The sequence below is a fragment of the Rutidosis leptorrhynchoides genome, chromosome 5, assembly GCF_046630445.1.
Source record: "Rutidosis leptorrhynchoides isolate AG116_Rl617_1_P2 chromosome 5, CSIRO_AGI_Rlap_v1, whole genome shotgun sequence".
Taxonomy (NCBI): domain Eukaryota; kingdom Viridiplantae; phylum Streptophyta; class Magnoliopsida; order Asterales; family Asteraceae; genus Rutidosis; species Rutidosis leptorrhynchoides.
In genome coordinates this window covers 50,942,266-50,970,020 of record NC_092337.1, presented here as the reverse complement: position 1 = coordinate 50,970,020, position 27,755 = coordinate 50,942,266, and the positions used below count along the sequence as shown (strand labels likewise).

The 27,755-nt window shown below is 34.0% G+C and overlaps 1 protein-coding gene across 1 annotated transcript; it reads left to right on the top strand.

The window, feature by feature from the left end:
- The first annotated feature begins 3,792 nt into the window (after nt 1–3,792).
- On the top strand, nt 3,793–26,798 carry LOC139848613 (formin-like protein 21b). Its single transcript, XM_071838336.1, has 6 exons — nt 3,793–3,837; nt 26,019–26,099; nt 26,181–26,231; nt 26,346–26,427; nt 26,560–26,654; nt 26,763–26,798. Exons 1-6 carry the CDS (start codon nt 3,823–3,825, stop codon nt 26,796–26,798), a joined length of 360 nt encoding a protein of 119 aa, XP_071694437.1. The 5' UTR covers nt 3,793–3,822.
- Nucleotides 26,799–27,755: the final 957 nt, after the last annotated feature.

Below are 27,755 nucleotides of genomic sequence, written 5' to 3'. Positions count from 1 at the left end.
ACATATCTATACGATACATGTATAAGCATTATAAGTTTTAAGTATTTAAGTCGAAGAACGTCACATATAGTTATCGTTTTGAAAACTTAAGTTAGTAGTCTCAAAATATACTTATAACTCATTGTTATTAGTACACAATGAGATGTTAAAACATTCTTAGATCATGTTAAATATATAAAAATACATATATATATACAAACATATAATTATCGTATGTTATATAGTTCGTGATATCATCGGTCAAATTGAACGGTCAAACGTTGTGTAAAACTCTTTTTAAAAACATAAATCTCAACAATTTAGATTACTTATCATGTTGGTAAGGTTTAATTTATGTAAATATTAATCTCATAGGTATAAAATGATCGGAAAAATCCGGGTCGTTACACCTGAGACCTCATTGCTTCATCATATGTTTTAGGATCATCATCAACATTGAAACAATACGAATATTGGGTAGAAACATCATCCCTAGAACCTTCAACTAAGTATAGTTGAAAATCTGGTCCAAATGATTTAGGTTTCCTTTTTCTTTTTCTTTTTCGAAGCTCAAGTGACTGATCAACAGCCTTTTCAGAGACTTCATCATTACAGTCCTTATTGATTCCATTGTTACTTGGAATCATATCCTTTGGTCTAGGTATAGATGAAAATCGATTTTCATCAAAGATTGCATCCCTTGAATCAATCACAGAATTGATTGAGACAAACTCATTAGGCTCTATTACATAGAACCTATATGCCTTGGAATGTTCAACATATCCAACAAATATGCAATCTATACCTCTTTCACCTAAACTTTTCTTCTTGGGATCAGGTAGTCTTACAACCGCCCTACAGCCCCATACCCGAAGATAATTCAAGTTAGGTTTCCTTTTATTCCAAAGTTCATAAGGTGTAATCTTGTTTCTTTTGTTAGGAACTCTATTAAGCAAATAACAAGCTGTTAACATAGCTTCCCCACAAAATCCTTCACTTAAACCCGAATAGGATAACATGGAATTAACCATTTCCTTAAGGACCCTATTCTTCCTTTCAGATATACCATTTTGTTGTGGAGTATAAGGAGCTGTGGTCTCATGGATAATACCAATGGATTGGAAATACGATTGGTCAATGTATTCACCTCCCCTATCTGTTCTAAGTCTTTTAATCAAAGCCTTTTGTTGTAATTCTACTTCAGTTTTAAATATTTTAAATTTATCTAATGCTTCATCCTTAGTATGTAACAAATAAACATAGCAAAATCTAGAAGCATCATCAATAAAAGTCACAAAATATTTCTTGTTCCCTAAAGTGGGAGTAGCATGCAAATCACATAAATCACTATGTATTAATTCCAAAATTTCAGTATCACGATGTACATTTTGAAATGGTTTCTTAGTGATCTTTGTTAACATACACGTTTTACACTTTTCATTGTTCATGTCAAAAACCGGTATTAATCCATCTTTAGACATATCTTGCATTCTTTTAAAGTGTATATGTCCTAGTCTAGCATGCCAAAGTGTAGAATTATTTATGCTAGAAGTAGATATAAAAGCAAAATTAACATTCAAGTGATTAATGTTAAGTCTAAACATTCTATTGCATAAATAACCAAAACCAACAAACATACCATGTTTTGACAAAACAAACTTATCAGATTCAATCACTTGTTTATAACCACAACAATTTAACACACTACTGGAAATCAAATTTTTTCTTATTTGTGGTACATGCAAAACATCAAACAAACAAATAGTTTTTCCAGAACTAAAACACAAATCCACACTTCCACGTCCATGAACAGAGGCTGTTGACTCATTTCCCATATGAAGAATTGATCCATCAGTCACGGACTCGTAAGTCTTGAACCAAAATCTATCCTTGCATACATGGGTGGTGGCTCCCAAGTCAACCCACCACGCGACATCATCATCCTGCACAAAATAAGCCTCAGATATATATGAAACATAATAATTCTCATTTGAATTATTAAATATATTCTGACCTTTCGAGTTGTGGTTGTTTAAACCATTTCCCGAACCGCTTGTGCTAGATCCTTTGGCATTATTATTACCAAAAATAACATTGCAATCCTTTTTCATGTGTCCAGTTTTACCACACTTCCAACAAGTCAATTTAGACTTCTTGTTCGGATTAGCCTTGTTATAACCTTGATGTTTAAGTTTGCCCTTTTTGTCATTATTACTAGTGAACTTTTTATGTTCCACCATATTGACAACAGACGTACCAGCAACTTCGTTGCTCTTTGGCTTGTCATTATCCTGCAACCTGAGGGATTCCTCAATACGCAGATGACTACCCAACTCAACAAGAGTTAACTCCTCCTTCTTATGTTTCAAAGAATGTTTAAATTCTTTCCAAGATGGTGGTAGTTTATCAATTATACTTGAGACTTGAATAGACTCATCCATGTTCATCTTATGTTGTGTGAATTGACCAAGTATACGAATGAGCTCATTGTATTGTTCCAAGACCGGTCTAGAATCGACCATCTTGTAATTATTAAAATTACTCACAAGGAACTTTTTACTAGAAGCATCCTCAGACATATACTTGGTTTCTAAACAGTCCCATAGTTCTTTAGAAGATTCAACATTTAGGTAAATATCAAAAAGGGAATCAGCCATACCATTGAGGATTAAACCTCTAGCGATGTAGTCATCGTTCTCCCACTTGCACCTTTTCCGAATTTGTTCAATAGTGGCATCATCACCATGATCTTCAGGAATTGGTGTGCTGAGTACGTACACCACACTCATGCCGCTCAGAAAGAAGTGCATCTTCTTTTGCCATCTCCTAAAATCAATTCCCTCAAACTTATCAAGTTTGGAGAAATTCGCCGTCATGTGTTTCATCGTAGCCGCCATCGATTATAACGAATAATTACTTTCGATTGTTGGAGGTTTTATTGAAATTTCGTGTAGGGTAAAATAATCGATAGCCGGATAAATCACTGAATCGTGGTATCACTTTCCGAAAGTAATTATTCGACCCTTATTGCCTGGGTTACACGAATATCACTTTGGGATAAGACAGAGATTAGTTCTTGTTATTGGCAGTAAACAAGAACTCTTTTGCATAAGAGTATTAAGGTGTTTTTCGTATATCTTATTCTCATAAATGATAGTCCTTATTTATAGGCATCCAAAAATAAGTATTATTCCACGATGGAGATGTTTCACTAACTAATTTCGTTTTCAAATCTAAAACAAATCCTTTACATAAAGTTGTTTGTTTTATTTCCAACAACCAAATCAAGGAAATCGTTTTCAAATCTAAACAAATCCTTTACATAAAGTTGTTTGTTTTATTTCCAACAACCAAATCAAGGAAATCGTTTTCAAATCTAAAACAAATCCTTTACATAAAGTTGTTTGTTTTATTTCCAACAACCAAATCTAGGAAATCGTTTTCAAATCTAAAACAAATCCTTTACATAAAGTTGTTTGTTTTATTTCCAACAACCAAATCAAGGAAATCGTTTTCAAATCTAAAACAAATCCTTTACATAAAGTTGTTTGTTTTATTTCCAACAACCAAATCAAGGAAATCGTTTTCAAATCTAAAACAAATCCTTTACATAAAGTTGTTTGTTTTATTTTCACGATGGAGATGTTTCACCTAGTGCAGGAATAATACTTCCGTAATCACTCAAATTTGTGATAATGGAAAACCACTTTCGGGTCCGGGCAATCTATCACTTAATGGGTGTACACTCCGTACCTCCTAACCCGTTTACAAGTGTCGATTAAATCCCTCAATTACACTAAATTTCCAACAATTTTAAATATCAATCAAGTCGAAGAAGAAGAGATGGAGCAACTTAAGGTGAAGCCATCGTAACTTAATAAAATGCATTAGGGGTGTTCATAATATTCAAATCCGAATTCCTAACCCGAATAATCTGAATATATCCGAAAAATAGGATATCCGGTTTTCAGATATCAAAAAATTGGAATATATTAACATTAATACTTAGTGTTAGTATCACTATCACTATCTGTTGGAAGCTTCGACGAGCCCAACACACCCACTATAGAGGACCTAGACTATACTAGACTCACTACACCAATACTTTGACGTTGGTTAGCCTTTAATTTTATAAATCCTTAGTGCACAATGTACTTAGGCGACAGTGTCGACCATATATCTTTAGGCGGTATAACCGACCATGTATTACTTAGGCGGCAGAGCCGACCATATAATAAGAACAACAAAAGTGCACTAAGAACTTAAACACAAACTTAGGCTTGATCGGGAAACTTAATAAAAACACTTATATTAAATTACAATTACAATATTACTTACAAGCTTTCTCTTCTCTACTTTCGCTAACTCACACTCTACAACTCACTTCTTATTTCACTCTCACAACTTACTCACAAATGAAATCACCACCCATATTTATACTACTCAATGGAAACTTCTACACACTAGATTTTTCCATGGATAAATGATGTTTCGCGAGGTGTATATAAAATAGTTATTATTTTACTAGAAAATACTATTAAATACGATACAATTTTACACAAGATATTTATTTATTTATAGAATGGATATACTTAAACCTTGCTACAACACTTATAGGCAGTGTACCTAATCGTACAGTAGTGTAGTTTTTAGTAAGTCCGGTTCGTTCCACAGGGAGATCTTTAAGCAAAGCTCAACGCTATATTAGTTTACTTTTATAAAAATACAAATATATATATAAGTAATATTATTATTATAAAGAGGGGTTTTTTTACCGTTTAATGACCGGTTTGTCGATTTTAAAACTTTAGTCGCAGTTAAAACCTAATGTAAAATATAAAATAAATACAAGACTTTAAATTAAAGCGTAAAGTAAATAACGATAATGAAATTGCGAATAATAAAAATGCGATAAAAATTAAATTGCGATAATTAAAAAGTACGATAATTAAAAGTGCGATAAAATGAAATAACAATAAATAAAAGTGCGATAATTAGAAGTGCAATTAAATATAAAATAAAGGAAATAAAATATGATATAAAAGAATTATGCTTATTTAAACTTCCGTAATCATGATGTTTGACGTGTTGGTTTTAGTTTTATGCCCATGGGTTAATTGTCCTTTGTCCTGGATTATTCAATATGTCCGTCTGGTTTTTGTCCATAACAGTCCATCAGTCATAAATATAAATTGCAAGTGTCCTTGTCAAATTATTATTATACCCGAAGATAAATATTCCAACTAATTGGGGATTCGAATTGTAACAAGGTTTTAATACTTTGTTTAATGAATACACCAGGTTATCGACTGCGTGTAAACCAAGGTTTTACTACTTTGTTAACAATTACACCAATTACCCTTGAATGTAATTTCACCCCTGTTTTAATTATTCTAGTGGCTATTAATCCATTCCCGTGTCCGGTTAAATGAACGATTATTCGTACATATAAATACCCTGCCCATCGTGTCCGATCGAGTGTATATGGTAATTTATAGGGACGCCCAATTGTAAATCTTTATATTAACATTAACAAACTTTCATTTAGTTAAACAAATATAAAGCCCATTAATAGCCCATAGTCTAGTTTCCACAAGTGTCGTTCTTTTGTCCAAACCCCAATTATGGTACAAAGCCCAATTACCCAATTTTAGTAATTAGCCCAACATCATGATTACTTCGTTTTAAATAAGCATAATAATAACTTAGCTACGAGACATTAATATAAAAAGGTTGAACATAACTTACAATGATTAAAAATAGCGTAGCGTTACACGGACAGAATTTCGACTTACACCCTTACAACATTCGCTAACATACCCTTATTATTAGAATTATAATTAAAATTAAAATATAAATTATAAATATAAATATATTACGTATATATTGAGAGAGAGATTGAGAAAAAAGATGTTTAATTCGATCAGAATTCGGTTGGCTTTATAGCCAGAAATGAAATTTGGGGCTCCGCGACTCGCGGCCAAATACCCTTAAAACTCCGCGAGTCGCGGAGAGGTATTTACATTTTACACCCTTGGAGTTTCCTGCTGCCGACGGTTTTAAATATATATATATAATATATATATAATTAATATAATTAATTATATATTATATTATATTTATATACATAGTTAACTTGTAATTTTTAGTCCGTTGCGTCGAGCGTTAAGAGTTGACTCTAGTCCCGGTTCCGGATTTTCGAACGTCCTTGCGTACAATTTAATATCTTGTACTTTGCGTTTTGAATCTTGTACTTCTGTGATTTCGAGACGTTTCTTATTAATAATTGGAACCTTTTTGATTGTCTTTTGTACTTTTGAGCTTTTTGGTCGTTTGCGTCTTCAATTCGTCGAATCTGTCTTTTGTCTTCACCTTTTATTATTTAAACGAATATCACTTGTAAATAGAACAATTGCAACTAAAAGCTTGTCTTTCTTGAGGAATAATGCTATGAAATATATGTTCGTTTTTAGCATTATCAAATATTCCCACACTTGAGCGTTGCTTGTCCTCAAGCAATATTGTCTTGAAATACTAGAATCACTTCTTTATTCTTCACACTTTGTACATCAGTGATTTCTATATGGCGGTATAAACAATGGTAGTAACGATATGGTTTACAGTCCCACATGACTATAAAAATTTAGATCCATTAAGGAAATTGGATCTTTATGAAAACATTTGATCTTTTGAAAATTAAATCTAGTTTTTACCCTAGATAAGTTTTCCGGAATAACCCTTTACCGGTGTTTGCAAAATATTTTTGTGGGTTTGGTGGGTTTCAGAATTGAAAATTTTAGCTCAAAACTTGCGGTTTTGTGTCACCCACTTGCTAACCTTGTATTTGGAAAGCAACACGTCCAGTTTACTTGTCCCGTATATTACCTTTCGGTAAACTACCGTCCGGTTGTAAAGGAAAGCGTTGAACAAGCAACTGTTAAGGCAATGTCCCGTGACATGCTTTTGATTATGGTCTATAACGTGTCGGACGCAATTACTATCCTTGGTAGGAGCAATAGTAAAGCTCACCCTTATAATTTGTCGGTTTGGCACAAGGTCCTGTCTTTGACCATGTTATGCAACCACCGTTCTTACGGTTGACACCCGATTTAGTTCAGGTGACCTAATGAATTCCAGGTGAATTCCTAGGATTTTACGTTCAATGGTAATGAACGCATTGAAAATAGGGTTTTCAGAAAACAAATTGGTTTATAATTTTGATCAAAATATTTTTTCGTTTAAGCTCGAGTTTAGATATCATTGAATTCCATGAGTTTGAATTCTCAATCTTTAAGGTCAATCTCTAGGATTGAGTAATATCAGTCTTAAAAGCTGATTTTTAATCTTTAAGGAGATTATCCTTTCTGGGGATCTGATTCATTAGTCTTATCCAGCTAATTTGCACGGTGCCTCCCCATTGTACGAGATAAATCCTTCTCATGGTTAGGATAAATCTGACCACTTGACGACCCTGTTTAATGCTGAGGTCCGTGGATTTCCTGCTGATTTTAGTGATGATTTTTCTAGATTTTTTGTCAACCTACAGCTGGTCTGAACGACAACTTCATGACCTAAATCAAGAAGCGCGTGTCTTTTTCGGAAGACTTTACTTCCTTTTAATGATGGAATTGATTCATCGTGTAGATCCATCTCTTCTTTTCTTTCATTGGGTAAAACAGTTTAGTTTAGTTCAAAGCAAAAGTATTTTCAGTTATTTGTTACAAATATATGTGACATATGTTTAAAATAACTTGGTAAATTTTCCCACACTTGGCTTTTTATTTTTCTTTTTTATCGTCCTCTATTCCATTTTAAATGAATTTTAACATTTTAGTTTGTTTCTCAATTTATGTCCTTTCCGAGGTAACAATAATTTCGGTGTTAAAACCTAGTTTTATCGTTCATAAATATGTATAAACATGATTTGAATTCATTTAATTGAAAAATTTTACTAGAATTGGGTAGTCAGTATATAAGACTAGGGCTGTTCTTTTTTATCAGAGAGCACTAGATTCTAATACAATTACTGCTTTACTAGTATTTTTAATGGTAACCAAGTGTATAAAGTAAAAATTTTTAAAATCCGAAAGAATTTAACCCCTTCCCACACTTAAGATCTTGCAATGCCCTCATTTGCAAGAAATCAGTAACAATTTAAATTATTGAGGGTGATTTGTGTGAAAATGATTAAATTTTTACCAAAGTTTCCAAATATATTGGCGTTTGTTTGCTGAATGATAAATGGTGCACATCATTTGTTCATTCCGTCTTGTTGTTATTTCACATATATTTTGCATCATTGTCGTCAAAATTACTTGCTTTTGCTGAACTTACTGCCAGTCTTTGAAAATGCGTTGTTTTACCCTGTTGTTTACATAAGATAAACTGCAAACATATATACATATTTTTGAAGTTTGGTTTATTACCCCACATTCAAAAATTATTAAAATCTAAGAATAAAAGTTAGATAATTATAAAAATGATTACAATATTAACAAAAATATTAAATACATCAATAATTACAAATTACATAATAATAAAAAAAAAATAAGTAAACTAAGGATGATATTGGTACCAATAGGGGTTCCACGCATAACCATAAGTGCTATAGAATGCTTCGGCAGGGTCATACGTAGGATATGGTGGCTGCATCTCTATCGACCAAGGAGGGAAGACGGGCTTCGGTGTAGGAATATAGTTTCTACCTATATGTTGGCAATGCGCTATGATCTGGTTCTGATGAACTTGCCAATCTTCAAATGCTCTCTGTCTAGCATTTTCGTATTCCTGAGAAGCTATAAACCTATGCATCTCATTCCCCCCTCCTACATTACCTTGTTCCTGGTTTCTCTCTACCTGTGGATGTCTACCATTGTATCGTACTGCGGCGTTATTTCGCCGCTTCAACACTTTCGCACCATGGTATACATTTAAACCTATAGTGTCGCGGGGTTCCGGCTCTTCTACTAATAATCCTCCCCGACTTATATCCACACCGAGATATTCACCAATCAAAGTAATAAAAATACCACCTCCTATTATGCTATGTGGACGCATCCCTCGAACCATAGCTGATAAATAATAACCCACACAATATGGTATACTTACAGCGCTGTGTGGGTCTCGAATACACATATGGTAAAACAAATCTTGTTCATTTACCTTTTCTTTGTTTTTACCCCTTTGTGTAATCGAGTTAGCTAAAAACCTATGTATTACTCTTAATTCGGCTCTATCTATATCCAAATAAGAGTAGTTTCCTCCTTTGAAACGGTGATGGCTTGTCATTTGACTCCACACACCGTGTGTATCAAAATTTTCATCTATTTTCCTACCGTTTAGTATCAATCCTCTACAATCGGCAGACGCTAATTCCTCAGGCGTATATATACGTAAAGCCTGAGCCATGTCCAGTAAAGACATGTGGCGCATCGAACCGCCTAACAAAAATCTAATAAAAGAACGATCGGTTAAACTAGCTACCCGATCATTCAACTCTATACTACATAACAACTCTTCACACCATACTTTATATACAGGTCTGCGTATGGTGAATAAACATATCCAGTCATTAAAAGAAGAATTACCATACCTCTGTACCAGTAATTCCCTAATTGGCCCGGCCAATTCTACAGCTTCCAAGGGTCCCCATTCTATGACCCTCGGTACCTCAACAACCTTAGAGTGAAGAGTATGCAAACCCCGTTGATATTTTGGATAATCTATCCAAAGTCTGTCAAATCGCAGGTTCGGGTGCAACTGTTCCAAGTGCATATCTGAAAAGGTCATGACTGGATGAGGTACATCCTGCTTGTAGTAGTTATCTACCTCCTGTTGTTCCAAGTTCTCAGCAGGAGCATGACGGGCTTGGGATGAAGATTCACCCCTTTCATTCTGTTTTCTTGAGTAATTCTTAGATAAGATCCTCCTCAACATGATTGTAGTGAAAAATTTGAAGATTAACGGTGAAAAATCGAGTTTTTGGGATGATTTTCGTGGGTTTTCTCGGGTTTTTTCGAGCTGTATTTGGGTGTTTTTGTGTGTGTGTGAGTGATCAGTCGAGCAGCTCTTTTATTTTTTTTTTCTGGGTTTTGGACCCTCCGCGAGTCGCGGAGGTTTTCACTGAAAACTCCGCGAGTCGCGGAGTTTATATTTTTTTTTTTTTTTTTTTTTTTTTTTTTTTTTTTATAATCTTTAACTTATAAAACAATTAAGAAATTAATTTTAAAATTTTGTTTCCCTTGTTATTTAGGACGAGGTCGTTTCGGATCGATGTCCTAGTCCGTCCCACGACAAAATTTTAAAATTTGTCTTTTTTTTTTTTTTTTGTAGCGATTGTTTTAAAAGCTAAGATTTTTTTGGTTTTTTTCAATGTTTTTGGCATACTTTAAATCAATAAGATTAAAAATAATGATAATAAAAGTTCTCGTCCCTCCCTCGGGTAAAGCAATTTCGGTTCAAAGACCTAGTCTTCAACTTACGACGAATTTTAAAAATCATATTCTTAACTTAATGAGATAAAGTAAATTTTTGTTTTTAAATTCACACAACATAAATATAAAATTCAAAATTAATATTAAAAATTAAAAATTCACACCAAACTTAAAATTTTAAATGCATAAAATTAAAATTTCGTATTTTAAAAATTAAAAATTCACACCAAACTTAATTTAAAAATTCATATTATAAATTCACACCAAACTTATATTAATTTTTTAAATATTTACAATTTTAAAAATATTGTTTTTACAAAGTTTACAATATTAATTTAAGATTTAAATATTAATTTTAAAAACATGGTAAAAATAAAATTGAAAATCTTTTTGTCTTTTTATCCCACTTTAATCAATCAAATATTATCAAAAATATGCGCCCCTCTTTTCGGTAAAGTAATTTCGGTTCCAAGACCTAATTTGACTCATGACGAATTTTTGAAATATTTTGGTTTGATTGTTTAAAGATATTTATACCTTAAGAATAAACGTTAAATTTCGCAGTGATGTAATAAATTTTTGAACGATATCAATAATTTCGGCCGCCAAACCTAATTTTATTTAATACCAATTTAATACTTTTTAGCGAACAAATTAGCGTTTATTATCAAAAGGTTAAAAATAAAAATAAACATAAAAACTGTACAGACATACCTGTGAAATAGATTTCTTAGTTATATGATCTATTATATTCATAAGATAGTCAGTTTAATTGGTCTTCCATGGCTGCATAGGCGTAACCTCGAGCATTCATTGTCTTTTCTTCTAAACATATGAACGGTCCGTCTCTGCATAAAGTAACAAATTCGGTATTTGAATAGGTTTGATTATTTGAACATTTACCTCCATGTGACCATTTTCCGCATTTGTGACATTTTTCTAAGTGTCGTGCTCTTCTTTTCGCTGCGGATTTTGATTTTCCTTTACCAAATTGTAACTTATTATCTTCGCATCTGGATCCTTTTCTAACTCCGTCCATTCTTTCTCTGATTACTGATACTATTTCACTCGGGAGTATGTCATTATTTCTTTTAGTGATTAATGCGTGTAGCATTAGACCATGGTTTAATTCACAGGCAGTCTTCATTTTGTAAAAAACCTAAAAAAAATAAAAATTCAGAATGGGGGGAGAAGACTAGTTCTTTAGGGTCTGCTAGGGAAAGACCATACGTGTTCCATTTTCGAGAACTACACGAAAACAGACAATCTAACTCTAACAGAAATACATATTATCCTTTAAAGACTTGATTCTCCTCACACTTAGTTAGCTGTGGCATCGAAATTATGATTAACTTCGTTGTCGACCTCCATCGGACCATGTATGTAATGTTTAACTCTGTGACCATTAACTTTAAATTCAATCCCATTTGAATTTATTAATTCTATCGTTCCGTATGGGAAAACTCTTTTGACTATGAATGGTCCAGACCATCTTGATTTCAATTTTCCAGGAAATAGCTTGAATCGTGAATTGAAAAGAAGAACTCTGTCTCCTTCTTTAAATTCTTTTGAACTTCTGATTCTTTTATCATGCCATTTCTTCGTTCTTTCTTTATAGATTAACGAATTATCGTATGCTTCATGTCTTAATTCTTCTAATTCGTTTAGTTGACTTAATCGTAGACGTCCGGCTTCATGTAAATCAAGATTACATGTCTTCAAAGCCCAAAATGCTTTGTGTTCAATTTCTACTGGAAGATGACATGCTTTTCCATAAACAAGTCTAAAAGGTGTGGTTCCAATTGGAGTTTTGTAGGCTGTTCTAAAAGCCCAGAGTGCATCCTCCAATTTAATGGACCATTCCTTCGGATTTGATCCTACGGTTTTCTCTAGAATACGTTTTAAGGCTCGGTTGGTATTTTCAACTTGTCCACTTGTTTGTGGATGATATGCGGTGGAGATTTTATGAGTTACTCCATATCTTTTAAGAACTTTCTCAAGTTGATTATTACAGAAATGAGTACCCCGATCACTTATTAAAGCTTTCGGTGTTCCAAACCTTGCAAAAAGACGTTTTAAAAAGTTTACTACAACTCGTGCATCGTTAGTTGGGAGAGCTTGTGCTTCCGCCCATTTAGATACATAATCAATGGCTACGAGTATATATAGATTATTATGAGATTTTGGAAATGGACCCATAAAGTCAATACCCCAAATGTCAAATACTTCACATACTTGGATGACATTTTGTGGCATTTCATCACGTTGACTTATTTTTCCGGCCCTTTGACATGCATCACAGGATTTGCAAAGAAGGTGTGCGTCTTTGTAAATTGTAGGCCAATAGAATCCAGTTTCATAAACTTTTCTTGCTGTTAGTTGAGGCCCATAATGCCCTCCTGTTGGTCCTGTGTGACAATGGTTTAAAATTTTACTAGCTTCATCTCCAAATACACATCGGCGTATTATTCCATCGGGACAACTTTTAAACAGATGTGGATCTTCCCAGAAATAGTGTTTTATATCACTGAAGAATTTCTTTCGTCTTTGGTACGATAATCCTTTTTCAAGGAATCCACAAACTAAGTAGTTTGCATAGTCTGCAAACCATGGGATTTCTTTATAATCTATCTTCAATAGATATTCATCAGGAAAGTTGTCTTGTATGGCCGATTCATTTAGAACTTCTAATTCGGGATTTTCAAGACGAGAAAGATGATCAGCGGCGAGATTTTCTGCTCCTCTTTTATCTCGGATTTCAATATCAAACTCTTGTAAGAGTAAGATCCAACGGATTAATCTTGGTTTAGCATCTTGTTTTGAAAATAGGTATCTAAGAGCAGAATGGTCGGTATAGACCACCGTTTTTGCTAGAACGAGATATGATCGAAATTTGTCAAAAGCAAAGACAATAGCAAGGAGTTCTTTTTCAGTAGTTGTATAGTTCGTTTGTGCTCCTTGTAATGTCTTACTAGCATAATATATAGGTTGAAATCGTTTTTCAATCCTTTGTCCTAAAACGGCTCCCATTGCAAAATCACTTGCATCGCACATTAGTTCAAATGGTAGATTCCAATTTGGTGTTATCATGATCGGTGCATTAGTGAGTTTTTCTTTAAGAATATTAAAAGATTTGATACATTCATCTGAAAAGATGAATGGCGCATCCTTTTCTAGGAGTTTATTCATAGGAGTGGCAATTTTTGAAAAATCTTTTATGAAACGTCGGTAAAAACCGGCATGCCCTAGAAAACTCCTAACTCCTCTAACATTGGTGGGATGTGGAAGTTTAGCAATTACATCTACTTTAGCTCTATCCACTTCAATTCCTTCTTTTGAAATTTTATGTCCAAGAACGATGCCTTCATTGACCATGAAATGGCATTTCTCCCAATTAAGTACTAGATTTGATTTTTCGCATCTAATTAGCATTCGTTCCAGATTAACTAGACATGATTTAAATGTATCACCGAAGACTGAAAAGTCATCCATGAATACTTCCATGCATTCTTCTATCATGTCGTGAAAAATCGCCATCATACACCTTTGAAAGGTTGCGGGGGCGTTACAAAGTCCAAATGGCATGCGTTTGTAAGCAAAAGTACCATAAGGGCACGTGAATGTGGTTTTCTCTTGGTCCTCGGGTGCTATTGGAATTTGAAAATATCCGGAAAATCCATCTAGAAAACAATAGTAACTATTTCCGGCTAATCTTTCCAACATTTGATCTATGAAAGGTAAGGGAAAGTGATCTTTTCTGGTGGCGTCATTTAATTTTCTATAATCAATACATACACGCCATCCTGTTACAGTCCTAGTAGGAATAAGCTCATTTTTCTCATTTGTGATGACAGTCATGCCACCCTTCTTAGGCACGCATTGAACTGGGCTTACCCATGGACTATCAGAAATTGGATATATCAAACCTGCATCTAGCAGTTTAATAATCTCTTTCTTAACTACATCTTGCATATTAGGATTTAGTCTTCGTTGGCGTTGCACATACGTTTTATGACCTTCTTCCATAAGGATTTTATGTGTGCAATACGAAGGACTTATTCCTTTAATATCATGAATCTTCCATGCAATGGCTGGTTTATGAGCTTTCAACACAGAAATGAGTTGTGATTTCTCATTTTTTGTAAGAGAAGACGATATTATTACAGGTAATTCAGATTCACCATGTAAATAAGCGTATTCCAAATGGTTTGGAAGTGGCTTTAACTCTAATTTCGGAGGTTCTTCTATCGATGATTTATATCGATATCTGTCTTCTTCTTTTAGCATTTGAATTTCTTCTGTTGTTGGTTCATATCCATTAGCTATAAGTGTAGCTAACATTTCAGATTCATCAATTGGTTCATTTCCTTCTCCTAAAAAACATTCTCCTGTTCCTTGTAATTCTGGAAATTCTTCTAATAATTCTGCATGTGCATCTATAGTTTGAATATAATAACATGTATCATCTGCAGATTGTGGTTGTTGCATTGCTCTATCAACTGAAAAGGTAACACTCTCATCCTCTATACTTAGGGTCAGTTTCTTACCGAACACGTCTATCATTGCTTTAGCCGTGTTTAAGAATGGTCTTCCTAATATGAGAGGAACTTGAGAATCTTCTTCCATGTCCAAAACAACAAAATCTACTGGGAATACTAAAGTACCAACTTTAACTAGCATGTTCTCCATTATCCCTCTAGGATATTTTATTGATCTATCGGCTAGTTGTATGCTTATTCTGGTTGGTTTTAATTCTCCAAGGTCTAGTTTAGCGTATAGTGAATACGGCATTAGATTTATACTAGCACCTAAGTCTGCCAATGCTTCTATTGAACTAAGACTACCCAGAAAACATGGAATTGTGAAACTTCCTGGATCAGATAGTTTTTCTGGTATCTTATTCAACAGCACTGCTGAACAATTAGCATTCATAGTAACAGCCGAGAGTTCTTCCATTTTCTTTCTATTCGTGATTAGATCTTTCAAGAATTTAGCATACCTTGGCATTCCTGAAATCACATCAATGAAAGGAAGATTTACATTTATCTGTTTAAACATATCCAGGAATTTGGATTGCTCGGCTTCAAGTTTCTCTTTTTTCATTTTACTTGGATAAGGAAGAGGTGGTTGGTATGGTTTAACATAAGGTTTAGCCTTAACTGTGTTATCTTCATTAACCTTTTCAACTACCGGTTCTTTTTCCTTATCTTGATCAGGTTGTGGTTCTTGTGGAGTAGGAATAGTTTCATCAGAAGTTACAGGTATTTCAGGTGTTTTAAGTGTTGTACCACTTCTTGTGGTAATAGCTTTAGCTGTTTCATTCCGGGGGTTAGCATTTGTATCGCTCGGTAAACTTCCCGGTTTTCTTTCACCTATTAACCTTGCTAGGTTACTTACTTCTTGTTCCAGATTTTGAATAGAAGCTTGTTGATTTCTAAATGCTTGAGCATTTTGTTCATTGGTTTGTTTTTGAGATGTGAAAAACTGTGTTTGAGTTTCAACTAGCTTCGTCATCATATCTTCTAAATTTGGCTTTTTATCATCGGTTTGTTGTGGTGGTTTGTTTTGAAAATTAGGTCTTTGCTGATTATAAGTGTTATTGGATACTTGTTGATTGCTAGGACCTTGTTGGTTGTTGTATGGAATATTTCGGTTATAATTCTGGTTTTGATTGTAAATCGGTCTTGGCGGTTGATAATTATTCTGATAATTATTTCCAGGCCTTTGGTTTATGTATGAAATATTCTCTCTTTGTTCCATTGTTAATTCAATACTGAGACAATCTTTTGTCAAATGTGGTCCTCCACACTGCTCACAACTAATTCGTATTGAGTGAATATCCTTAGTCATCTTTTCCATTCGTCTCTCCACAGCATCTATCTTTGCGGAAATGGAATCTAAGTCATGGCTAGAATCGGCTCTAGCTGCTTTAGATGATCTAATGATATCTTTTTCTTGGTGCCACTCATGTGAGTGGGAAGCAGTATTATCAATAATTTTGTAAGCATCAGTTTCGGTTTTCTTCATAATAGAGCCACCAGCTGCTATATCTATGTCTTTTCTTGTAGTGATGTCGCATCCTTGGTAGAATATTTGTACTATTTGACAGGTGTCTAAACCATGTTGCGGACATCCTCTTAATAACTTCCCATATCTTGTCCACGCCTCATATAGAGTTTCATTTGGTTTTTGTGTGAACGTAACAATTTCTGCTTGAAGTCTTACGGCTTTAGATGCAGGAAAGAATTGTTTAAGAAATTTGTCAATTAAAACGTCCCATGTATCGATCGCCCCTTCAGGTAACGATTCCAACCAATCTTTGGCTTCTCCCTTTAAAGTCCAGGGAAATAACATGAGATATATCTGTTCATCCTCCACTTCTCGTATTTTAAATAGTGTGCAGATCCTATTAAAGGTACGTAGATGTTCATTTGGATCTTCCTTCGGCGCACCACTAAATTGGCATTGATTAGTCACCATGTGTAGAATTTGTCCTTTGATTTCATAATCTGGCGCATTAATGTCTGGATGAGTAATTGCGTGACCTTGGCCAGTGCGTTTAGCTCTCATTCGGTCTTCCATACTTAAAGGTTCCAGATTCTCCATAATTGAATTTGTTGAATCGGTATCACTAGATGCTTCAGATTTAATAGTTCGTTCCTCAACAATCTCTGTTTGGATGATTGGTGGTTCCGGAGGAAAGTTTAATGGTTCAGGATCTATGAACCGTTCCTGAATATTTTCTGGATTCTCAATTGTGAGGTCGGGTTCAAAAAATGGATTATCGGAAATTTGAACTGAAGTACTTGGTCGACTGGATGACGATTCTAAAGAAAAATCAATGGCGGTTATATTTGTTAAACGATGTCTTGATCGAGTTACAGGTGGTGAACGTACAAAAGGTGGTGAACGTCTTGCTCGGTGCATTCACAGAATATCCTATTAGTTTTTAAAAGGAAAGAAAAATTATAATAAGTTATCCAATCAATAGACTTTTCTGATTTTGCCCACGTTTCGAATAGCCAAAAGATGCAGCAGAGGGGCAGGATTCGTTTGGTCTCAATATAATTGAGGACTGTTTGGCTCCAATAACCCGGTCCACGTACAAATCCAACTATTACTACGAACCAGAAAATTTTGATGTCTATTAATTTAACCACTCAAAATAAATTTTCGTAATTTTAAGAAATTTAGATAAGAAGTAGAATAAAAATTCTAAGTCCTAAAAACTAGAATGGCGAGAAATAAGAAAGAAAAAGAGTTCGTCGCAAAAGGTCGAAAAAGAAAAAATGGTTGAAAAATAAAAGGTGACGGAAAAATAAAAGAAACTTATAAAAACTTAAAAATACTTAACTAATTTAACCTTATTACTACAACTAACTTAAAATTATAATCGCAAATTGATATTACTAATTGGAATGATAATTGATACATAGTAAAAGGTCTAAAAATATTAAAGCTTACAAGAAAAAAAAACTAAATCCCAAATGGAAATAACTTAAAAAGAAACTAAAACTTAAAAAGGCGTCGCAAAATTCTAAAGCACCTAAATCTTAGTCTAAAGAAAAAGCACTTAAAGAATTCTACGGCAAAGCCTAAAAATATAGGAGTAAAAATAACTATAGCAAAAACTAAGTTTAAAATTAAATATGAGCTAAATATTACGCTACAACGATTAAAAAGGTACAAAATATAAAAATATACAAAAAGTTGTAAAAAGTACAATTTTTATAAAAATATTATTTTTATATTATTTATTTAATAAAACTATTAATTTTACAATTTTAATAAACTAATTAAACAAAATACATAAATATAAAGTAAAAAGTAAAAATAAAACTAAAATTAATAATAATAATAATAATAATTAAGTTAAATAATAATAATAATAAATTAAAACTCCGTAATTAATGCAACTTTAGGGTTTTGTCCGTGTGTCAGAAGACCTCCGCGAGTCGCGGCAAATAAAGAGGAAAACCCCGCAAGTCGCGGGGTTCAGAATTTGAGCTGACAGGTTTAACTTTTTACGCGTTTTTCTTTATTTATTTTTTTTTTTATTATTTTCTGTTTTCTGTTTTTAATTTAAATAAACGATTTTTAATAAAATTTATATTTTTATAAAATAAAATAAAGATAAAGAAACTTATAAAACTTAAATATTTAACAAAATCCTAAAAATACTAATATTTTTGTTTTTCTTTTTATATTTTTGAATGATTAAAACGTAATTTTTACAAAAATGACTTTTAATAAAAGTAGATAAAAAATCTTTTTTTTTTTTTTTATTATTAGCGTTGCGCTTCCGGCTTTTAAGATAGAATTTCCCCGGCAGCGGCGCCAAAAATACTTGATGTTTCGCGAGGTGTATATAAAATAGTTATTATTTTACTAGAAAATACTATTAAATACGATACAATTTTACACAAGATATTTATTTATTTATAGAATGGATATACTTAAACCTTGCTACAACACTTATAGGCAGTGTACCTAATCGTACAGTAGTGTAGTTTTTAGTAAGTCCGGTTCGTTCCACAGGGAGATCTTTAAGCAAAGCTCAACGCTATATTAGTTTACTTTTATAAAAATACAAATATATATATAAGTAATATTATTATTATAAAGAGGGGTTTTTTTACCGTTTAATGACCGGTTTGTCGATTTTAAAACTTTAGTCGCAGTTAAAACCTAATGTAAAATATAAAATAAATACAAGACTTTAAATTAAAGCGTAAAGTAAATAACGATAATGAAATTGCGAATAATAAAAATGCGATAAAAATTAAATTGCGATAATTAAAAAGTACGATAATTAAAAGTGCGATAAAATGAAATAACAATAAATAAAAGTGCGATAATTAGAAGTGCAATTAAATATAAAATAAAGGAAATAAAATATGATATAAAAGAATTATGCTTATTTAAACTTCCGTAATCATGATGTTTGACGTGTTGGTTTTAGTTTTATGCCCATGGGTTAATTGTCCTTTGTCCTGGATTATTCAATATGTCCGTCTGGTTTTTGTCCATAACAGTCCATCAGTCATAAATATAAATTGCAAGTGTCCTTGTCAAATTATTATTATACCCGAAGATAAATATTCCAACTAATTGGGGATTCGAATTGTAACAAGGTTTTAATACTTTGTTTAATGAATACACCAGGTTATCGACTGCGTGTAAACCAAGGTTTTACTACTTTGTTAACAATTACACCAATTACCCTTGAATGTAATTTCACCCCTGTTTTAATTATTCTAGTGGCTATTAATCCATTCCCGTGTCCGGTTAAATGAACGATTATTCGTACATATAAATACCCTGCCCATCGTGTCCGATCGAGTGTATATGGTAATTTATAGGGACGCCCAATTGTAAATCTTTATATTAACATTAACAAACTTTCATTTAGTTAAACAAATATAAAGCCCATTAATAGCCCATAGTCTAGTTTCCACAAGTGTCGTTCTTTTGTCCAAACCCCAATTATGGTACAAAGCCCAATTACCCAATTTTAGTAATTAGCCCAACATCATGATTACTTCGTTTTAAATAAGCATAATAATAACTTAGCTACGAGACATTAATATAAAAAGGTTGAACATAACTTACAATGATTAAAAATAGCGTAGCGTTACACGGACAGAATTTCGACTTACACCCTTACAACATTCGCTAACATACCCTTATTATTAGAATTATAATTAAAATTAAAATATAAATTATAAATATAAATATATTACGTATATATTGAGAGAGAGATTGAGAAAAAAGATGTTTAATTCGATCAGAATTCGGTTGGCTTTATAGCCAGAAATGAAATTTGGGGCTCCGCGACTCGCGGCCAAATACCCTTAAAACTCCGCGAGTCGCGGAGAGGTATTTACATTTTACACCCTTGGAGTTTCCTGCTGCCGACGGTTTTAAATATATATATATAATATATATATAATTAATATAATTAATTATATATTATATTATATTTATATACATAGTTAACTTGTAATTTTTAGTCCGTTGCGTCGAGCGTTAAGAGTTGACTCTAGTCCCGGTTCCGGATTTTCGAACGTCCTTGCGTACAATTTAATATCTTGTACTTTGCGTTTTGAATCTTGTACTTCTGTGATTTCGAGACGTTTCTTATTAATAATTGGAACCTTTTTGATTGTCTTTTGTACTTTTGAGCTTTTTGGTCGTTTGCGTCTTCAATTCGTCGAATCTGTCTTTTGTCTTCACCTTTTATTATTTAAACGAATATCACTTGTAAATAGAACAATTGCAACTAAAAGCTTGTCTTTCTTGAGGAATAATGCTATGAAATATATGTTCGTTTTTAGCATTATCAATAAATATCTAGATATTTTTACCACATAAAAATATCTAGATTTTTACATTTTAACATCTAGATTTTTCCTCATTAATATCTAGATATTTCTTTTACATTTTAATATCTAGATATTTACATACATTACTAATTCCATATTATCTAAATTTGCATTGCATTTTAACACTCCCCCTCAATGCAAATTTTCTTCCAACGATGACTTGCAGACCATTCCTAGTGTTTCTCTGAATTTTGTAAACTTTGGTTTACTTAGACTCTTGGTGAATATATCTGCAACTTGTTCATCTGTCTTTGTTGGCACCATCTTGATCTCCCCTTCAAGGACCTTCTCGCGAACATAGTGATAGTGCACTTCTATATGTTTTGTTCTTGCATGGAAGACTGGATTCTCTGCTAATCGAATAGCTGATAGATTATCACAGAAAAGTTTTACTTGATAATCTGTTGATTGATGAAGATCTTCCATTAGTTGCTTCAACCAAGTAATTTCTTGTGTTGCTGATGATGCCGATCGATATTCTGCTTCAGTGCTTGATAAGGATACAGTTGGTTGTCTCTTACTGCACCATGATATTACTCCCGATCCAAGACTAAACATGTATCCAGTTGTTGACCGTCGTGTATCATAATCTCCAGCATAATCGGCGTCACAATATCCAGTCACGTGACATTCTTTTGTTTTATTGTATAAAATACCAAAGTTAATAGTGCCTTTAGCATACCTTAAGATGCGTCGTACAACATCAAGGTGAGGCTTCTTCTCATTGCTCATGTATCAACTAACCACTCCAACTGCATAAGATATGTCTGGCCGGCTTAGTGTGAGATAAATAAGACTTCCGACCATCTTTCGATACATGGTAACATCTTGAAGACTTTTTCCTTCATCTGCTCGTAGTTTTGTATTCGGATCCATCGGAGTTGAGATAGGTTTGCAATTAAGCATTCCGTACTTTTGTAAAAGATTTCGCGCATATTTCTGTTGTCCCAGAAATAATCCTTCTCTTTTCTGCTCTATTTCGAGTCCAAGAAAATGTTTGAGTTCTCCAAGCTCCTTCATATGAAATCTGATAGACAGATTCTCTCTTGTCCTTTGGATCTCCTCATAGTGATCTCTCGTAATGATTAAGTCATCCACATATACTAGCACTATGGCTAGTTTTCCTTGATCTTGTTTTACAAATAAACTAGAATCTGAAGGAGCAACTGTGAAACCACTTTGTACCAAGAACTCGCCAATCTTCTCGTACCAAGCTCTTGGAGCCTGCTTCAAGCCATATAGTGCTTTCTTTAATTTGCAGACATGCTCGGGATGGATTTTGTTCTCAAAGCCTCTTGGTTGATCCATATAAATGTCTTTGTCAAGTTCTCCGTGTAAGAAAGCGTTCTTGACATCCATCTACCACAGCTTCCAAGATTTGCTAGCGGCTAAAGCTAGTAGAGCTCGAATTGTTGTGATCTTCGCCACTGGACTAAACATTTCTTCATAATCTAGCCCATATTGTTGAGAAAAACCTCTAGCAACAAGTCGAGCTTTATACCTTTCAATGGAGCCATCTGATCGAGTCTTCACCTTGTAAACCCATTTACAAGATATTGGTTTTACATCTTTTGGCTTTGGAACTAAACTCCATGTCTGGTTTTCTTTTAGTGCATTAATTTCTTCTTCCATCGCTTTCTGCCATTCTCGACTTTGTGCTGCTTCTTCATAAGTAGAAGGCTCAATAGGTATTGATTCATCCACATGAGCAGCATTGACATACCTCAGATTAGGTTGCCTCGGTCTTGTTGATCTCCGTAATTCTTGTACATGCTCCTCGACATCCATTTGGCTTGGACGAACCTCCTTGGATACAGATTGATGCACAACAGTTTTCCACGGACTCGTTTCCTTAGAGTACGACTCTTCTCCTTCTTTAGTTGGATCTACTATTTGCTCTTTACGTTCTTCTATTTCTTATAGAACTTCTTCTGATCCATGAGATTCTGGAAGCTCTATCTTTTGAGGTGACCACCATGAAGAAGCTTCATCAAATACCACATTTCTTGAAGTTTGGCATTTTCCAGTATTTGGATCACAACATCTCCATCCTTTTCTTGATTCATCATAACAGACAAAAATGCATCGGATTGCCTTCTTATCAAATTTTTTTCGTAGGTGATCTGGTACGAAGACGTAGCATACACATCCAAAAACTTTGAGATGGTTGACAGTTGGCTTGATCTTCCATAATCTTTCATACAGTGAAATATGCCCCAACTTTGTTTGTGGAAGCCTATTTATCACGTATGATGCCGTTCTCATACATTCAGCCCAAAATCTTCCTGGCACATTCTTACCATGAAGCATACTTCTACAAGTTTTGGCAAGGTGACGATTCTTGCGTTCTGCGACTCCATTCTGTTGTGGAGTATTGGGAAAAGTTAATTGTCTTCTAATCTCGTGCTTCTCAAGATAGATATTGAACTCAGTCGATAAATATTCTCCTCCATTATCTGTGCGTAAGCACCTAATCTTATTATTGAGCTCACTTTCTATCTTCTTCTTGAACTCTTTAAACTTCTGAAAAGTCTCCGACTTTTCCTTCATGAAGTAAACCCACACATACCTTGAGAAGTCATCAATGAATGTCACCATATACTTCATTCCTCCAAGTGATGTTTGTTTCACTGGGCCAAAGATGTCTGAGTGTATGAGCTCTAGTGGTGTCTTGGACTGATGTTGTGACTCCTTGAATGGCAATTGGTGAGCTTTTCCAAATTGACATCCAGCACATATTGTATCTGTTTGGATATCAATTTGAGGAAGCCCATTTACTATGTGTTTCACCATCATCTCCTTTAACTTGTTGTAGCCCACATGCCCAAGACGTTCATGCCAAAGATCAGCCGTCTCATTCTTTCGAGTCTTATCCACATATGCTGTTTCAGCAGATAGTACATAGACCGACTCTATTCTTCTTCCTTGCATAATTGGATTGCCAACCACCTTCACTCACTTGAATACGGACACATCTTCTGGTCCAAAGAGCACATAATTCCCTCCTGCTGTCAATTGTGGTACTGACAGTAAATTCTTCTTTAGACCAGGGACAAGATACACTTTCTCGAGTTGGAGCTTATGAGAGCCGCCTTCATTTGGAATTATTGTCTTTCCAATGTAAGAAATAGACAACCTTGAATTGTCGGCTGTCAAAACGACTCTCTTTCCTTTGTAATCATCCATTTCTTGCAGCTTCGTCTCATCATTGGTCATATGATTTGAGCACCCAGAATCGATGATCCAATCATCTTTGTAGTTTATTGTTGACTTTAAGGTTGCTGCAAGAGCTTGATCATCTATGTCAGCTTCAACAGAGGGTCCAGCTTCTGCATCCCATGTTTCCTCATTAATGGTTGCTTCGAATGTGACCTCTTTCTTCTCATCTCTTGCCACAGACACATTTCCTTAGAAAGTTCGCCTTCTGGGGAATCTACAATCTCGAGCAAAATGACCCTTCTTGCCACAATTGAAGCAGTCACCATTCTTTCTCTTATCATTTTCCCCGTATTGTTGGCGATGATCTCTTCTTCCTTGTTGAGCTCCCCCTGAAGCATTGATTTTTGGTTTTAGATGACTTTTGCCTCCATATGTATGTCTTTCTTTCGTCACTTCTTGTCTTCGAGACATAGTTTTCTTCTTATTGGTGAAGAGTGCTTCTTCTTCGCCTTTTATGCTCACTTCATTCATCTGCTTGGCTAATGCCTCTTGGTTAGCCAATAAATTCTCCAGCTCTATTAATGATGGTTGAGTAGACCATCCTCTCACAATGGCTATAAATCCATTATACTCGGATCTTAGGCCGTGGATGATAATTCTCTTCATCCTTGCTTCACTCACTTTCTCTTCAGGAGCAAGTTGAGATATCTCACGACAAATAGATTTCACCTTGGTGAAATACTGAGAAATAGACACACTACCTTGTGAGATACCCGCGAGCTCATTTTCCAAGAGCTGGAGGCGTGCTTCATTCTTCTTTGAAAATAATTTATCAAAAGTTTCCCAAGCTGCCTTTGGTGTTTTCTCGTCACAGATGTGCTCTAATAGATCCTCCTCGATTGTAGTCTTCAATATAAATAAAGCCTTCCCGGCCTTGATGTTCCATTTTCTCAAGGCTTCGGCATTTTCTTTCGGTGGAGGCGCTGTGTCACTGCCAGCAACTATTTCCCATAAATCATGTCCTTGTAGATAGGATTCTATACAAGTTCGCCAATAACCATAGTTGTTGTTATTGAGACTCTTGATTCCACTGCTCGTACTTGCAAGATCTGCCATCATGACGTCCAACGTCCAATAAGCTTGGTCCCTGACCGATGAGCTTTCACAGTTCCTAACTGTGCTCCGACATAATCTCCCTTAGAGCCTTGGTGAAAACAAGTCGATGTAAACGTCCAACGTTTAACGATTTCCTCCACTAGAAATGGTCCCGAACGACCCGCTCTGATACCAATTGTTGGAAGCTTCGACGAGCCCAACACACCCACTATAGAGGACCTAGACTATACTAGACTCACTACACCAACACTTTGACGTTGGTTAGCCTTTAATTTTATAAATCCTTAGTGCACAATGTACTTAGGCGACAATGTCGACCATATATCTTTAGGCGGTATAACCGACCATGTATTACTTAGGCGGCATAGCCGACCATATAATAAGAACAACAAAAGTGCACTAAGAACTTAAACATAAACTAATGCTTGATCGGGAAACTTAATAAAAACACTTATATTAAATTACAATTATAATATTACTTACAAGCTTTCTCTTCTCTACTTTCGCTAACTCACACTCTACAACTCACTTCTTATTTCACTCTCACAACTTACTCACAAATGAAATCACCACCCATATTTATACTACTCCATGGAAACTTCTACACACTAGATTTTTTCATGGATAAATATCTAGATATTTTTACCACATAAAAATATCTAGATTTTTACATTTTAACATCTAGATTTTTCCTCATTAATATCTAGATATTTCTTTTACATTTTAATATCTAGATATTTACATACATTACTAATTCCATATTATCTAAATTTGCATTGCATTTTAACACTATCACCATAATAATAATAATAATAATAATAATAATAATAATAATAATAATAATAATAATATTAATTCTTATTGTTTTTATTATTATTATTATTATTATTATTATGTCTATGTCTATATCAATGAATGGTGTTTTAATTTCTTAACTATCTCGCAGTATTTCCTAGAGCTCATGAATGTCCCACGCATGGAGACAAAATTAAATTGTTATTGGTTCAAAATTCATTTTAATACTCAGGTTTGTAATGGCGCTGCTAATACTTTTTTTTTTTTTTTTTTTTTTTTTTTTTTTTTGTATCTCACTTGGCTTTTCTTTCAGCTTGCAGAGTTTAAGAAGAGTCTAAACATCATAAACTCTGCTTGTGACGAGGTACTTTTACTGTTATCATATTTATATTCGATGTGTATTATGTAATAATAATCTCATCTATTGTTTATCTATTGATTATTATGTACTAATTTAGTTCTCTTGTTGGTTTATTAGGTTCGAAATTCAACAAAATTAAGGGAAATTGTGAAGAAAATTTTACATTTGGGGAATATATTAAATCAAGGAACTGGGAGAGGTAATTACAATTAGACGTGCATCAATAAAAAATTCATTAGTATTTATTTACACGTCTTTTTAAATCGTAAAAGAAGATACTGTAAGAGTGTTTTTTTAGATTCTAGTCATCATGATATTCAAAATTTTGCAGGTCCCGTTGTTGGTTTCAAGTTAGATAGTCTTTTAAACCTGAACGATACACAATCTTCAACTAGAAGGATAACTTTAATGCATTATCTATGCAAGGTACAATATTTTGTAAGGCTTATATTGAATTTATTTCATTAATTCTGAAACAGTTTTCTATACTTGTTAGTATATATTATACTCCGTATATGTTGTTTATGTCTACAGGTTATTGATCAAAAGCAACCTAGTCTTTTTTTTTAGGACAGCGAAATTGGGATCACCCGAGGGGGACTAAACCACCCGTTGCGATCATCTCCCGTTTCGACTATGCCGATGCAGCGATAATAACCCCGCCCCCATCGCTGCCCGGGAGGAAACCTTGAAACCGATCCAAGGGCACGGCCAAGTAAAACCCCCCATCCCTTTACCCCACTTAGGGGTGCCCCGGGTGATTCCGGACGGGCAGGATAGAGTTGCATTTACATTTAAGTAATTGTTGTAGCCGGGTGGAGTCGAACTCCTGACCTCAAGTGTATTAGAGGCAGGCCACTACCACTCAACCACATTTCTACGAGGACCTTGTTAGCCTAGAAGCTGCAACAAAGGTTTAAGTAAATCTGATTTGCAAAGATTGATCTTTGATCTTTAATATTCTGTATTCGTAGTTTAATTTATTATAAATACTGATGACGTACGGGATTAGCGTTCAGATACAATTGAAAATCTTAGCAGAAGAAATGGAAGCCCTTATTAGTGGACTGGAAAAAGTCAAACAGGAACTAGAAGCATGTGCAAATGACGGTCCAGTATCCGAGGGTTTTCACCAGGTAGGTAGACTTCATAGTTTCTACACAATTTCTCATTAAAAAAATGTATATTTTTTTTTTTTTTTTTGTCTTTGGCTAAATTTGGAGGTAAAATGGGCAATTGTGGTGGTTTGCCTAATCAGTTATATATGTTTGTTTTTTTTCTTGAGAGAAAATGTATAAATTAAAAGACTAATCATAAGCTAGCAAGTACAATAAACCAAACGCCCTTATTACATCAATTCTAACATCTATATGAATTCAAAAGTCACAACTCTTACAACATAAAAATCACACCACACTAAGAATATTCTTATCCATGACATATGTCTTCACAATCACATTGTGTCACATTAGCGCCACCTCAACTTTTTTAACTACAAAATAATAAACTTTTTTAATAAACCACTCA